Genomic DNA, 16,762 nt, shown 5'->3' with positions numbered 1-16,762 from the left:
ACCTAGTAATTCCATGTATCAAAAATTATTAATGGTACCTAATATTTTGAATATTCTTGAAACGCCGGCAGGCAGAGCTCCTGTGGTAGTTTCTGGCAATAGTGAGTACCTTATAGTAAGTGGCTATAAGGTATTGGAGGTTTGTAGGATGAAAAAAAAAATAGAACTATAAATTCCACTAAATAGATTACGCGAATCTGTTTAGAATTATTAACACCTAGCACCTAGCCAAAGAGTACTAGTATTGTACCAAGCAATTGAATTTTCATTCTACCTCATCACCTAAGCCCATCACAGATTTATGAACATTGAACTACATTGTTCTTTATCTGTGATCCCCATCCATCCTGCCTGTCCAACCAATGGCTAGACTAGTCATCTCTTAAGAGCATAAGATGGTCAGCCCGGGTCGGGTCAACCATTGGTTTTGGTTTAGCAACCAGAATTTGGGATAGAATGAGTATTCGTTAGCTTGGTGTTTTAATTTAACAGTAATGATAATGTGATCATTACTGTAATGTTCTTATGATCTGGTTGTTTTATAAGTGCACTTTTGTGCCGGCGGGATCTAACCCATCCGGCGGGATTCAATCTCTGAAATGTTTTGTCTCTGGAAACCCTTTAAGTTATGTTGGTACGTTATGTCAACTTGTCAAGATAAATGTCTGCTGTGCTGACGTTTTGCTGCTCCTATCAGCTCTATCAGCTGTTGTTTTGTTGGGATTTCTGTAGTCGATTAAACTTTTAATTGTTTAGTTTGTCCTGATTAAGAAAATTATATCTAGTGAAAGTATTTGATGTTTAACGGAAGTAAGTTACGATAACTTACTATTGAACGAACAAAATCCATAACATTTTCACATAACATAACATAACATTTCACATAACATTCCTTCGTCATGTTTCACTTGTGAAAGCGTCTAGTCACTGCATTTTATCTCGTTTCAGCTCTTCAAAATGGGTGAACGCAAAGGCCAGAATCTATACTATCCCCCCGACTACGACCCTAAAGTCGGGGGGTTGAACAAATTCCTAGGGACCCATGCCCTTCGCGAGCGGGCCCGGAAACTTCACATGGGTATCCTAATCATTCGCTTTGAGATGCCATACAACATCTGGTGCGACGGCTGTAACAACCACATAGGCATGGGCGTCCGGTATAATGCTGAGAAGACCAAGATAGGAATGTACTATACCACTCCGGTTTACCAATTTCGTATGAAGTGTCATCTGTGTGATAACCATTTTGAGATCAAGACAGATCCAGGGGTAAGTAAAAAGTTGTATTATTTATTTTAGTTCACTTGCCGCCGGGTGGTTCACACATGATATACACATGATACAGGGATTAAAAGTACCCTTTGTGCTTTTCTAGGTTATATTCTACCCATGTACCTGATTTCATAACAATTCGTCAAAGAATAACAAACATACATAAGCACATATATCCTCAGAAACTTTCACATTGGCACAGCTGACATAAGTATCAGAAGTCCTAGATCACCATAAGAACCACGAGAAGACTCTTATGGTGAGAACCTGGTGAGGGACTCCACAGTTGCATTATTTTGAGGCCCCACTTGTATAAATGATGTTTATAAGTCACTAGAAGTTATTTGGTGCAAAGGTAATTTTGTGAGACAAAAAATAATAAATTATTTATTAACATACAATTTATTTTGTTTTACCAACTTCTTCTTTCCTTGCCTCTACCCATTATTTGAGATTGGCCTTCTTAATTCCAGGCACTTGCCAGGTCAGTCAATATATTTATCACTGGTCTATCTTTTTTCAGAATCTCGACTATGTAATAGTATCAGGAGCGAGACGTCAAGAAAACAGATGGGACCCCACAGAAAATGGCCAGATTGTGCCCGAAACAAAGGAGACACAGAAGAAGCTGTTTGATGATGCCATGTTCAGACTGGAACACAGGACTGGTGATGAACATGACGCTAAACAGGATAAACCGAGGCTAGGTAGACTGGTTGGAAGGAACGAGTCAGTCTGGAAAGATGACTACGAAGCGAACTGCTCACTTCGAAGGAATTTCAGGGTGAGACCAAAATTTCATATTAAACTTTAATTCATAATAATTCATTCTATTTAACTCAATCCATAATCATTTTTAATTTTATATTTTTTGATCATAGGTCTACTTATCTTCATACAAACTTAATATTTTTTTTGATTCAACTATTACTTTAACTATATCAGTTTTAGTCCTTCATGACACTTCTCTCTATATTAAATCTTTCTAATTATTTAGTCCATTTTGAACCCTCTTTGTCTATTTACTTCAGTTAATAAAAAAGTCAATTTTGGTGAAATGCCATCAACAACCATACTTATCACTCGCGCGGTCAATTTGATCTGGCTAGGAATCTGAGTCCATATAGTTTTATTACCTGTGCAAGCTTAATGATGCATGCGTTTCACTTTCGTTTTAGCGGAGGAGTAAGCCAGCAGTAATTAATGCGTTCTTCTGTCCCTGTTCTGTTCTGAAGAAGGAAAATATGTTTTACTATTATTTTTATCAAGGAAAATATGTTTTACTATTATTATTAATCAAATTTAAAATTTATCTGTTACAGAAAAGAAGAAAAGAACTTGAAGAGGCATCTGTAAATGACAGCCTTCTCCTTGCCAAATCATCCCTTGACATCAACTTGTTGCCAGAGAGTGAAGATGACAGGAACATGGCAACACTACTCTCCCTACGACCCTCAAGAAGTATAGAAGAGAAGCAGAGTCTAACACGAACAAACATACTCAACAGTCCAGCTCTACCGAGCTCCAGTGGCCTTATCACGAGTTTTGGAGGCCTGAAAAAAGAAGAATATTTAAATAAAAACTCACCTTTAACTAGAAACGCTTTAGGGATAACTGTTAAGAGAAAGAAAGACGAAACTAATATCAAATTTGATGAAGATAATAAAGATGAAGCGAAAAATTATGAAAAATTCATAGATAAGAAAGACGAAGACAGAAAAATAATAAGTGATGGTGCTAAGAGTGAAAAGGACGGAAAAGTTGAAGTAAAAACGAATGATTCAACTATAAATGAAGATAGCACGGAGGTGACAACCAAAATTGATAAGACAGGTGTTTCGTTAGTTGGCGATTATAGTTCTAGCGAAGACAACTCCGATTGATATACGTATTTAATAGTATTTATATTACGTAAAATAAATTTTATAAGGTCTAAAATATTAGATTTATTTTTCATCGACTTATTTTCAATAACCTTCGCTTGGTTTGGCTTTATCACCTTATTTTTTTTTTTGTATTTTTTTCTACTGTCGACAGGACTGGTCAGGTAATGAATCACTGAGATTCAGTAAATAAATAAAAAAGAGGGTTCTTTTGAATATAACTTTATTTTTTCATTTAAAAAACATTCATTTTATCTTCATTGATTAACTTGTCTTTTCGATGTAAGCAAATGCGTGAAAGGCAGGTGTACAATAGCCTTAATTAATAATATTAAATATAAAATCCAGGATATAAAAAATAACGATTTTTATCCCCGGCCCTTGAGTCAACTATTACTTTGACTATAACAGTTTTTAGTTTTAAATTCATACAGTATTATAAATACCAAAGTCTGTTTGTAACGCTTTCACGCTAAACTAAACCGCTGGGCTGATTTCATAACACAACGACCCGCGGGTTCAAACATAGGCTATCGCGGCCGGAGTGGGAGGCAACAGCTAGTGAATAAACATGTAAAATTACATAATGCACACCTGCCTTTATGAGAGCCGACATTGATAAATACAACTCAAATTGTTAGCTATGACCAGCAACTCAATGGTGGAATGTTTAACACATCTAACCACATGCTCTGTGACGACCCTAAAGGAACTATAATACCTATGTAACAACTATATCTCTAGTATGAGGTATTGTTGCATTAAATTTATATATATATACATATATGATTAAGGTCATTTTCATTTAGAAGTGGTGTAAACAATTCATATTTGTACTACCAAACCTCCCAAAGCAAACATGACCTGTGTGTTCGGGTATTTGGATATTTTCTTACTAGGTACTTGCTTTGAGACATGCACAATGAAATTTTCTACTTTTATAACGAATTAAAGTTATGTTTTCCCTGGCTTTACATTTACATTCTTCATACTAGAGACGCAGTTCATATAACACTTGCAAAATAATCTCGATGACTTAACAAGCTTACTCAACTAACATATCTTTAGACACCCATAATATGTACGGCAAATGTATACGTTTCCTTTACGAAAATATCTCAACATTCATAATATATAGTTACTATCTGCGATAAACATGAGGCAATTGATCAATTGCACGGTTTAGGATGTGTGGGGCGCAATTCTCTTAAAAACGATATAATATTAACGGGAATTAGCACGAATATTAAATAAAAAACGATTTATGCTAAATCGCGGTATATATATATATATATATATATATATATATATATATATATGCAATTTTCTTAAAGTTTGCAAGAATAAAAAAAGTGTGTGTGTGACAAAGAAAAGTGAAATCAGTCGATATCATAATTATGCTACTGATATATTATTCCCATGTAATATACTATGACATTATACTTGTATATAATATAATATATTACTAAAAAGAAACTCGTCTCAATATTTTTATATATTTATAAAACAGCAAATTAAAATTCAATAGGCAAATGAGGTTTTTATGAGGTAAATCATTTGATTTGCAAGCTCACATGAATATTACAAGATATTTTATAGATAAAGTAAATAAATTGGTATGAAAGTTATACAATTATTATTGAAATTAAAATAATTTTGGTGATTTATGAAGCTGTGTTGTGTACATATTTACAACATTTTATTATAGTAAGATAAAAATAAAATAAAATACATATGTACGACCTTCAGAAATGAAGACTACGACTGAAGAAGTAGTATGTACCACTTTTATTAGAATTTGCGATTTTTTTTTATTAAATGCGTGTGCGCATTTTCTGCATTTTAATTTTAAATGCATCAAAGGGGTTATAATTATCTTAATTCTAAAACAATCCGCAATAAAGCTCCATTTGACTAGACTTGGTCAACATATATATTTCGTTAAATAAAATAGTTTTTCTTTGGAAGAAAATCTTTGTAACTATTTTCTAATAATAATAATAGAAACAGATATTATCGTAACAAAACCTGTATTTTTTTAAATTTTAACACAAAGAGCATAATATATTTCACCATTACAATGAAAGTTAATATTTTTTTGTGAAGTAATTTTCTGATTTCCAAGGATATTTTTTGTGACGTAAACCTTCTGGTCAGTTTTTTGTATGTGTTTTTGTTTTTGATCTGAATATAATAAGAGTAGCAGATTACAATCACATGCGTAACTAAAAATCGACAGTACCTTAACCCCTGGTACGTCACAATTTGAATTAGTTTACAGCTACGAACTAGTAGATATAGAAAAATTAATCAAAAATAGTAACTATTAATTTCGTTAGAATTGCAAACGCAAAATCTAAATAGTAAAATTATTGTTGTAATAAAAAGCTGATATGTTCCAAAGTTAGGTTTGCGATGTGATGCGATCAACACAAATACACACCCACTAATGTAATTGGAACATTAACAATCAGTATAATCAAATCTTAAGCGACGATGCAACATCGGTAAAGTAAGAAGTACTATGATTACATTATAATTGTGGTATATACTTTTTTGTTAGATATTTAGTCTTAAATTTTATTAATATAAAATTAATTAATTTGGCTTAATTTCCAAGATTTTTACTATGGACATTTTCGCAATGGAATGGAAATGGGCTAAGCGTGTCGCGCGGCACGCCAAGCGTATTGTCTCAAAACGTGAAGCATTTCTTCGTATTATACTGAAGTGGTATCGAAGCTACTTTTAAGGTCCTCCTTTTTTCCTCTTCCCAAAAACGATCTTTTCAATAATTGTAATGTTTCCTTTACAAGCACTTTAGTAGTTTTTAAAATGGTCTCTATAAGTATCAGAAGACCTCTCCATAATGATGGCATTTGACCTAAAATTCGTTAATAAATAAAGGGCATGTCTCTATGCATAAATTCGGTGTCTGTCACATTGATAAATGTTTCAAAAATTCAGTTCTTCATCGCCATTGTTCCGTATCAAAATGTAGAAAACTTAGTCGTCATAATTATGTATGTTACATTAGATACATAAGTATCGCCATTGTTAATATATATGTATAAAAAAAACGTTAAACGCCTGTTTAATCCAAATGTATAGTTACTTTATATATACATAAATGAAGTCATATGTTGTAATCGTATGTATATTAGTACCTCTTAAAGCGAATACGAAACTAGGATCAACTTGTCTGTCTGTCCGTCTGTCAACACCCATTTTCACATGCGGTACATTATTTGTGTGATAATTAAAATATACAACAGTTTAAGAGCAGATGTGAACCAAATCGATTAATAGGTCAGTTTAGTCAGAAGGACATCGTTTGTCCTCCAAAGCGAGTATGAGAGCACATTCGATTTTGGCTTTTAGCCATGACAGGACCTCCGGCTCCGAGACTTCGATCACCTTCTCGTCCGTGGAGAAATAGTTGACCATCTCATCCTGAAGGAAAGATAATATTAGTTGTCAAAATAGTCAAAAAACTAATTGACTAAATCGAATAACACATTCAAACATATTATATTAGCGAAAGAAAATCAGAATGCGCCAGCAGTTTTACCAACGCATACTGTAAGTAAAAGTTATTTAAGGGAAAAAGCTATTAACTGTAGTTTCTTCTCATACTCGTAGGTTACGTCAGCAACCTTCAATTATTTAATCTCAATTCCATCCACATTTCATTAAGTCCACCACTAAACTACTAAAACTAGTTCGTTTTTTCATGTTAGACCACGTAAGAAAAACGGACTTACCTCGCAAACTGGAAGAAGGAGGCGAGAGAGCGTGATCAGTGAAAGAAACTCGTGGAAGGGCTGAGACACAAAAAGGGTTGTAGCGCCGCTAGAAGTAAGACGTATGTACTACTGTGTAAAGATTAAAGGAAATTGCTGGCAACAACTGGATAAAGATGGCGCAGGACAGGAGGGCTTTACCAGTGAGACACGTGGGGCTGCAGAATTCAAATGATGACCACGGGGCTCACGCTAGAAGAGGAATTACCTGTTTAATGTTCAGCAGCAGCCTGTCCCCCAGCGCGGCGGGCGCGCCCACCAGCTCGTCCAGCTTGACGGCCCACTCGGTGTGCCACGAGCCGCTGTTGGCGCCCGCGCGCACCATGAATATGTGCCTGGATTCAAGGTTTTATTATTAACTAGAACGACGACCTCGGTGGAGCAGTGGTAAAGTGCTTGCCTCTGAACCGAGAGGTCTCGGGTTCGAACCACGGTCATGATGGAAAATCATCTTTTTCTGATTGGCCCGGGTCTTGGATGTTTATCTATATATGTATTTTTTATAAAATATAGTATTGTTGAGTTAGTATCCCAAAACACAAGTCTTACTTTGGGGATAGCTCAATCTGTGTGATTTGTCCTAATATATTTATTTATTAAGATGTTGCCCGGGGCTTCGCTCCCGTGGGAATTTGGAGATAAAAAAAGCCTATGGCAATCTTGGATAATATACCTTTATAATAGTGAAATATTTTTTGAAATCAGTTCGGTAGTTTCAGAGTTTACCCACCTCAATATACAAACTCACGAACGCTTATCTCTTTATAATAATAATACATATACATATAGATAAACATCCAAGACCCAGGTCAATCTGAAAAAGATCATTTTCCATGTTGACCTGACCGGGGTTCTAACCCGGAGCCTCCAGTGTAGCAGTCCGGCGTGATGACCATTAGGCCACGGAGGTCATCAAACATGATAACAAAAAATTCATAGAGATATACAAAACATGATATGATTATTACCAAAAGCTGATATTCCAGAGACAAAACAAGCATATTCTAGAGACAAAAATAGCATTTATTGTGTGTTCATAAAGTTGTACTCACTGCGTAGATATAAGAAGCGTGGAGTTGGATTTAGGTCCGAGGTGCGCATGCGCCAAATACTCGTCTGTGTCAGCGTAGTGGCCTCGCCCCAACAGCGTCAACAATTGGAGCCCAATAGCCTCATGTTGGGAATACGGTCTTATGCCCTGGAATATTTCGAGACGTGAATATACCAGAAATATTAAGTACTAGCTGATGCCTGCGACTTCGTTCGCGTGGCCGAACAATTTTTGGTAAGGAGTCAAGAGAAATATTATATATTATATTATACAGACAAATGTAACGATACCTATACATACAGAAGATGCTAATCAGACTGAAAAAGTATACTTTATAGTTTAGCTGAGCTATTATGATTCTTCTTCACGTGTTCCAGATCTTCGATTTTTATACCTCAACAGAAAATGCTCATTGCGTCATTGAAATATTTCCTATAGTTTAGCTGTTCCATCATTGTTCTCCATCAGATGTTCCAGTTTTCAAAATAATTAATACCCTATAAGTTGCCCAGGCTTAATAGCTAAATAATAAAAAAAAGTTTCATTCAAATCCGTCCAGTAGTTCCGAAGATTAGCGTGTACAAACAGACAAACATACAGACAGATTTTTTTTTCAAATTCTTACTCGGTTGCTGTGACTCTATCGCCTAATTTTATTTTTATAATATTTAATATAATATTTTTATAAATTTATTAATAAATAAATTAATAAATAAATATATTAGGACAAATCACACAGATTGAGCTAGCCCCAAAGTAAGTTCGAGACTTGTCTTATGGGATACTAACTCAACGATACTGTATTTTATAACAAATACATATATAGATAAACATCCAAGACCCGGATCAATCAGAAAAAGATCATTTTCCATCATGACCCGACCGGGGATCGAACCCAGGACCTCTTGGTTCAGTGGCAAGAACTTTACCACTACGCCACCGAGGTCGTCAATTACAGTATTATTCAATGTACAGGATGTTTTTTCTACTGTTTTATTATATGTATAGATAACTGTTGATTTTAATGTTATAGTTAATACCAGTTGATTGTTATTTCCGGGTTGGGTTAGCTGGACGCCAGCGCTAGCACCTTGTTACTAAGTAAATAGACAAATAGGGCACAGAACTGATGGGTTTCTGGAACCACCAGGCGGTGGTCTGTTGATATCATCAAAATCGCAGGATGACGCTGAATATTGCTCGGTGAAGATTTCTTATATGCTTTGAGAGTATAGAATAATTTCTAGTTAAAAAATATTATTATAATCACCGCGCTAAATACACTTCTTCATATAACATGTTATAGAAACTGCCTTACAGTTGTGGAATCGCCACAACAATTTTTAACTGTGCTATACTTACGTCAATAGAAGCACAGTGTCTCGGCAGTCTCCTGCGAGCGATCAATCGTCCACCACTGCGTTCAACACACGCCTTCAAAGTAGTTTCAGCTGAACTCACTCCGAGTTGACGCGTCAGCGACGAGCGCGCTGCTTCGCGGCACACGTCTGTAAGTTTGTAGTGAAATATAACAAGAGTTTTGGACAATTGTGTAAATAGAGATTTTATATACTATTGATTGTATATTACTTATATACCATATCCAAAAATGGTCTAAGTGGGTAGTATACTTTTCCGTGAGTCTAAGTCATTAAGTCAACTTAAACTTAAGGCAACATTTGCACTATTTATATAAAATTCATGGTGTTTGTTGAATGGATTAAATTCTATAACTGTGTATGAATGTGACTTGTTTTGTCCATTCAATGAACTAACAAAAATAACTTACCAAAATAGGTTTATCATTTCCAGTGCAATAGTGGTGTAGAATACTAGTATTTGAATAGAAGACCAATACGGAAAAGTTATCTTCTGTCAGAAGATATGCGCAACAAATGACAAGTGCAAAGTGCTTACAAAACCTAAGACCATTGCCGTATATTACCATGTCCACGGAATGGGTACAAAAAAAAAAACACCCATGCATATATTATTGATTTCAAAAAGAGCAGAAAACAAACATCGCTTTAAAAACGAATATTATGAGAACATACAATCCATGCAAGAATATACTTACGGCGAATAACAACATAGTCTTCATCTATCCAAATGAACAGGAGGAATGAGAAACAAACAAACATAATGAGAACACGACATGAGGTTTCCTTGTGTCTATCACCAGTTTAAATAGGTACTTAGTTGCCAAGTATACCACGAAATGTTTCCATGATTAGTTCGTTCAATAACTAGTAAGAAAAATAAAACTTATGGTGATACACTCAATTTAACACACTCACTGCGAAAAAAAATCTCGCCTAGCGTGTCGTACAAAGAAATAAAATTTCCAAAATCAACACAATCCCGACACGCGAGGCGCGTTTTGAAACATGTTGATAACATTAAATGGCCACAATCATTCGAATAATACAACATATGAAACAAGTTAATCAGAGCTTACAATTACCATGCTTAGGTTTAATTGTTATCACAACATTTTAGGGAGGAAAAACATCAACAATTGATCTCATATTGAAATCTGCCATATGAATATCATTAATTAATATTTTTTAAATATTAGGAGTCTGATGCAATAGTACAGAAGCATGATGGCAACATTCAAAAAGGAATCTATGTAGATAATATTACATAATTACTTTTGACACATTAGATAATTAAAAATTTGACATATTTTGCATTAGCTTTCCCGACGTTTCCTGATTAATACAACCGCACACAAAGATAAGTAACTACGCTATTTCTACCATTCAAAAGTCCAACAAGCATTAAAGGATGCAAATATGGAATAGCTATGCAATATTACATCACAAAGTTGAAATGAAGCTCCAAGTAAACAATATCAATTTATACTAGCAATCAATACATGTAATAAAACACTCCTGGCGTGTAAAACGCCTGATATGAAAAACCACGCCTAGTGTTAAAATCATAACTATTGTAACAAGTCTTGGATTCGACAAGAAAGAAGTCGACAAGAGCGTTTCGTTAGAATACTTCAGCCTCGGCGTTATAATTCCAACCGCAGTTGGAGTGGAGTTAAGAGAAAAGTATTGTTACAAGTAAGCCTTGATTTAGCTCAGTTTTTTAAATTAAAAATTTGAACGCCTAACCCTGTTATTCATAAAAAAAGTTAAAACAAACTTTACTCTGAATATGTTTTGTCGCTATAGCACTTTACAACATTCGATATTGACACAAAACATACTTTAGCTTAAAGCATAGTATATCTATTGAATATCCTATGAATAACAGGATAAATCTATGGCAAGTCCTTCTAATAACAATGCTAGGTAATTCATTTATTTAATTCGACAATACAACTCACAGCTGTTAAGAGTTTAGAAAGAGAACCATAGCTATTGGTTGAAGGAGAGGGCATGAATTAAGAGAAGCTCACCAAACGTAGGCCTGGCTATGAGTCCTGTGAGCACCAGCGCCACGCTGGCCGGGTTGGTGACGTCGCCCAGTACAACTGCGTCGGGGATGTCGTTCTTTATCGATTCCTCTTCTGTAATATAAATATTTAACAATGTAGATATTAGACATTTCAGTATTCTTTAGTTACTCTCTATTAACCTCATCTGCTTCCGGGTGTATTCATGGCGAAGTCCGATATCTGCATTAAAAAAATTGTCCTAAAAATTTTCAAGGTTAGATTGTGATTTTACAACCGGCTCGACGTTGATACAACCCTGGGAATTCTATTGTTGCCTATCAGTCATACACAAAGGCTATGTGTACACAAATCTTAGATTTTAGTTTTTCTAATAATTAAAAGAAATTGACTAAAATGTGATGATGATGGTTAAGTACTTATAGCGCTTTATTATATCGTTTCTTTATTTGTATTTTATTCATAACTAGCTATTGCCCGCGGCCTCGCCCGCGTTTGTTTTGTGCGTTCGTTCATAGTTTATTATTGTTAATATCTCGGGTTCTAAGAAACGTAACGCGGTGAAACCTATACTTGATTTGAACTTAGACTATCCGCTGCACAGCTGTGAGAACCGTATCTAATTCTATCCAATAGTTTTTGTGTGATGCGCGAATGAACATACAGACAGAACAACGAAAATAATATATATATATATATATATATATATATATAGTTTTTAAATAAGTATAACTAGATGTTGCCCGAGGCTTCGCTCCCGAATTTTTGAAATCGGTTCGGTAGTTTCGGAGATTACTCGCCTCAAACATACAAACTCATAAAGTCACAAACTCACAAACGCTTCCCCCTTTTAATAATAGTATATATTATAGGTAACAGTAATAAGGTTCTATTATCCATATTAGAAAACAAAGTCCACCAAAAAACAAATAACAAAGCGTGTGTTGATCGATTGCAGGTAAAAATTAAATGAAACATACCTAATCTGTGTGCGGCGCCGCGCGGCCGCGCCAGCAGCGCCGCGGCGTCGCGCCACACGTCGCACGACACGCCCGCCGCCCGTCGCCCGCCCACACAACCCTGAACACAATACTTGACAAATTTCGATGATTATTCGACACAGAATAAACTGTACTATTCAAAGGCCATTATATTATTAGAGACACCGGCAGGCCTACCATCAACTTTTACAGAACGATTCCAATGCAACTCAGTTCAATTTTGACACCTAAAATGAATCGCATTCATACAAAAAAATAAGTCGATGGTACGAATTTGCGATGCAGTTCAGTTTAGGTCGTAAAGTGGATCGCGTTAAGAGATGATAAGCCCTCAGTAGGAAAAAATACTGTGATAATGACAATGCTTTCAAAGATAATTATGACAAAAATAACATCACACATTTTTGGACTCGTCCAAACGCTCCATACTAAATGACACGAACAAGTGACGTCACAACGTGCGAAAATGTTCACGAAGAAAGATATTTGTTAGATATATCCATGGATCCACAAAAACTGCTTTAATGTAGGTAACCTCCAGCTAAATGAACTCAAACTAAAACATCAATCGCACAGAAAATCGATTAGTACACATATTGTAAAATAATTTAGGTTATTATTCAAACACATGAGATTTTGTTAGCTCCACCCTCAATTGACCTATAGTAGTCCCGTGCAAGCATATACATGACCTTCGAAAAATCTGCTATAATTTTGCCTTCATCTAAATAGAGCTAATGTAATGATCTCATGTTATAAATACGAAAGTAAGTTTGTTTGTATTCACGCTCTATCTACACAACCGATCTTCTTGAAATTTTGCATATTAGTTTGATGTATGGAAAAAGACATGGAGTACCTTTCATCCCGGAATAATAACTGTTCCTGTGTAAGATTCACGCGGGCGAAGCCGCGGGCAATTGTTAGTACCTACATAAAATGAAATTAGTTTCCTCAAGCCCACATTACACGGTAAATTAAATTTATAACCATACCAAAATATAAAACCATGTACTTAACCCTTTTTAATAAATATTGTCATATATATATTGTAATCTGTTGTATAATTAAATTAAATTTATAAGTAAAACAGGCATCTATGTTGTGATGATGTGCCCTTGCGGGGTGTCGCTTGTATTATCAACTTGTGGAGGACTCCGGAGTGGAAAATAATTAACATACGATGTTAATAACTTCACATATATTATCTTAAATTGTTCATATTTTTGCATACTTTTTTACATAACAACACTGTTCCCTAGACTCCATAAGGGCGGCCAACGTCTGCATTGACCGACCGTGTATGTAAGGCTGCCTACAAACTTATGCATGTAACCAACCTATATAACTTGTGACTTGCAATAAAATCTGAATCTGAAAACTTAAATAGTAAAACAGTTGTAGTAGAAAAGATAAATAGTACCACTTTTAATCTGCTTAAAAGTTATTATACTTAATATTATGTCTGCAAAATGTTTACCTACCTGCTCACTACATTTGAGCTAATTAATTGTGGAAACTTTACTGATGTATGTGTTATTGTATTCTTGATATTTTTATGTGTAAGGCGATTGTATGTTTCCCAGATAAAATAAAAAAAAATAAAGATTCGACGACTCACCAAAGAAGGCTCGTAATAATTCTTCAAGTTCCTGCAGAAATCTCCGATATGGGAGTAGGGGTTCCCCAGGATGTTCAGCCCCAGCACGAGCACATAGAACTGCTGCACCAGCTGCGTCCAGTAGTGGCGGGAGGCGGCCTCCACCACTCCGGACAGCGGCACGGGGGCGTTGCGGAGCTCGAGGTACGACATTCTGAGATGCGGACATATCTATTAGTATTTAGAACCCTTTGGAATCCATATATTGGTACTGGGTAGTATATCCGTTTGCAATTTATAGATTACTAGCCCGGGGCTTCACTCGCGTGGGAATTTTGAGATAATATAGCAATCTTGGATAACGTTTTCGGCCTCGCTCGGGTAAAACCATAAAAATGTAGTGTGACTACTAAATGTTTCGCCTATATCTACGACAAATTGTTTTGAGTTTTTAAAAAAATATATATTAAATTCAATAATTTTCAAAAAACCAAAATACAAATCTTTTCTCTTTACAATATTAATGGTGAGTCACGGCCCATACTCCTTGTATCCATCTATAAGTTTTATAAATGTTAAACGTCATACGATTTTTATAAATAATATATGGGTGCCTAGTGTAAGACTTGAGTCAACGGCTGGCTGCGTCCAGTCGAATATACACAGTCAAATACACCGGTTGTTTTACTCAGTTCCTCCCTCAACATATAGAATAATAAGGAAGGCCTATGCCTCAGTAGTGGGGTCACGTTTAAATGGCTGGCGATGTTGATGACGATGATAATTCAACATTAATATTGATTTTATAATGACGTCTTACTATGGTCTAATGTAAATAATCTAATGAACTCTCACACATCATACCTATCTGAATAAACTCTTATACAGACATGAACTGAAAACATGACACTCCATTTGAGGCAGTCGTGTAATAATAACATGACGCAATCTCACCTTAAAACTACATCCTTCATATCACACAGCGACGAGCCCCACGAGTTGAACAAATACTCCAAAAGATCGCTATTAAACAGCTTCGGCCGATTCTCCCTCTTGTTCCAGAACCTACTCCTCCCTGGACTATTCGTGTTATCCGCTAAATATCCTCTAGAAGACAAACTCAACACGATTTTAATAGGCGATAAGTGCACGTATTCAAAAACCACATTTCTCTGCGCATTAGTCTGGCTTTTGATCGCTATAATCGGCAGAGGCATATGGACCAACGCCAAGTCGGCCCGCAACCTGACTGCTGGCTTCTCCTCGATGTTCCAATGGTTCAAAATGTCGAAAACGTGATTCACAAATCCCCTATCCAAGTTCACACTGTATTCCCTTATCAAGACTTTGAGATATTTGTACACGTCCTGGTTGAGCGATGGTCTGTGTTGCTTCAAAGCGACGATCTCGACGCAAGGCTTCAAACCGAGGCTGCATCTAGCTTCAGAGGGCAAAGGGGCTGGGTATAAAACACTAGGGAATACAGCTTCGTTCAGCTGGTTGTCTAATTGCAATCTTTGCAACTTCAAATGGCAGTACGTATACGTATCAGACTTCCTCAGTTGCAACCAAACGGCCGGGTTGTAAGACCGCCGTAACTCCGCAAAGAATGGTTTAGTCATTTGCATTTTTTCCAAATCTATATGTATGTACTCTTTCAATTGGCATTTCTTCTGATCGTTCTGGTATTTGTCCTCGACCCAAGCGGTCAAATCCGTGGATAACTGCTTCCATTTGCAATTAATGTTGACCTCCCATCGCGGCAGCGAATCTGTGATGCTCAAGTACGCCAATTCTTTGACTCCTGTATTAGTCGGCACGCAGACGGACAGACTAACTCCGGGTAACGACAAGTACACCTCATAATTGCTCCTTTCTGAATTGATTCTCATTTTGTATTGATAAGCGATTCTTTCATCTTGCGCTAACGCGAACACTCTTTGGTAGCTTTCCATGTACGATATCCAATAGACAATCACTTTATCTTTCCTCATCTTTTTGGTCTTCTGATGGATGTCCGGAAGGTCTGAGCTGTCAGAGTCGTCGCTACTCGAGGAACAGGGTTCAGGTGATCTGGGGGTGAGTCGTTTGAGCGTGGAGGTGAGTTTGGAGGTGACGCTGTTGGTCGCGACCAGGGTCGAGTGCTTGACTGAGTGGAAGCTGACCTTTTCCTCGCCAAATCTGAAATTGTTTTCAAGTGATTGAAGTTATGTAATAATAATTTCATATGATATGAACGATAATTTATTTATCTAAGTGCTTTAGCAGTTATATCTCTGGCTAATCTATTTAATTTGAACATTTTCCCGGATACTTTTAGATACGTATTACTTTTTCTCCTGTACTGTAAAAAATATTAAAAAGACAACGAATATTATATAACCTATCGTAAATACTCTATGGTACTCATTTTGACATAAAATAATTTAAATAAAATTATCACGTGGGTAGCATTATACACTAGGATTGAACATAAAATATCTCATTTTAACAATTTTTCTCACGAAATACCATTATACCCTCCCCGGATCCAGATTAGATATTGTCACGAGACGCTCACCCATCCTGCGTGAAATCAGCAACGAAACCCTTGCCCTTGTTGTTGTAAATATTCCACAATAGTTTCCTCTCCTTGGCCGGGTCGTCCCACGTGTACAGCATGGACTGGTAGGGGCTCAGTAGCGCCACCTTTCAAGAAAAATAACAGATGAAATTATCCCCAAAGAGACCACTAGTGCCT

The 16,762-nt window shown here is 36.1% G+C and overlaps 2 protein-coding genes across 2 annotated transcripts in view; one reads left to right on the top strand and one right to left on the bottom strand.

Annotated features, from left to right (window-relative positions):
- The first annotated feature begins 660 nt into the window (after positions 1-660).
- LOC128671664 (uncharacterized protein) lies at positions 661-4,312 on the top strand. Its single transcript, XM_053748334.2, has 4 exons — positions 661-810; positions 949-1,269; positions 1,796-2,056; positions 2,595-4,312. The coding sequence occupies exons 2-4, from the start codon at positions 958-960 to the stop codon at positions 3,153-3,155; spliced, it is 1,134 nt and encodes a 377-aa protein (XP_053604309.1). The 5' UTR covers positions 661-810; positions 949-957; the 3' UTR covers positions 3,156-4,312.
- A 320-nt stretch (positions 4,313-4,632) lies between these two features.
- The window catches only part of LOC128671663 (intermembrane lipid transfer protein VPS13A-like), a 57,756-nt gene continuing 45,626 nt past the window's right edge, over positions 4,633-16,762 (bottom strand). The window contains exons 50-59 of the mRNA XM_064436088.1: positions 16,583-16,710; positions 14,977-16,203; positions 14,044-14,236; positions 12,402-12,513; positions 11,425-11,535; positions 10,087-10,110; positions 9,372-9,517; positions 8,011-8,156; positions 7,167-7,293; positions 4,633-6,608 (exon numbers count right to left, since the gene is read on the bottom strand). Of these exons, the coding sequence (XP_064292158.1) occupies positions 6,471-6,608; positions 7,167-7,293; positions 8,011-8,156; positions 9,372-9,517; positions 10,087-10,110; positions 11,425-11,535; positions 12,402-12,513; positions 14,044-14,236; positions 14,977-16,203; positions 16,583-16,710 (2,352 nt within the window). The 3' untranslated portion in view covers positions 4,633-6,470. The remainder of the gene's footprint in view (positions 6,609-7,166; positions 7,294-8,010; positions 8,157-9,371; positions 9,518-10,086; positions 10,111-11,424; positions 11,536-12,401; positions 12,514-14,043; positions 14,237-14,976; positions 16,204-16,582; positions 16,711-16,762) is intronic.

This window comes from Plodia interpunctella, chromosome 8 (assembly GCF_027563975.2).
Source record: "Plodia interpunctella isolate USDA-ARS_2022_Savannah chromosome 8, ilPloInte3.2, whole genome shotgun sequence".
Taxonomy (NCBI): Eukaryota; Metazoa; Arthropoda; class Insecta; order Lepidoptera; family Pyralidae; genus Plodia; species Plodia interpunctella.
The sequence above is the reverse complement of the archived record's forward strand: the minus strand, read 5'-3'. Positions and strand labels throughout refer to the sequence as shown.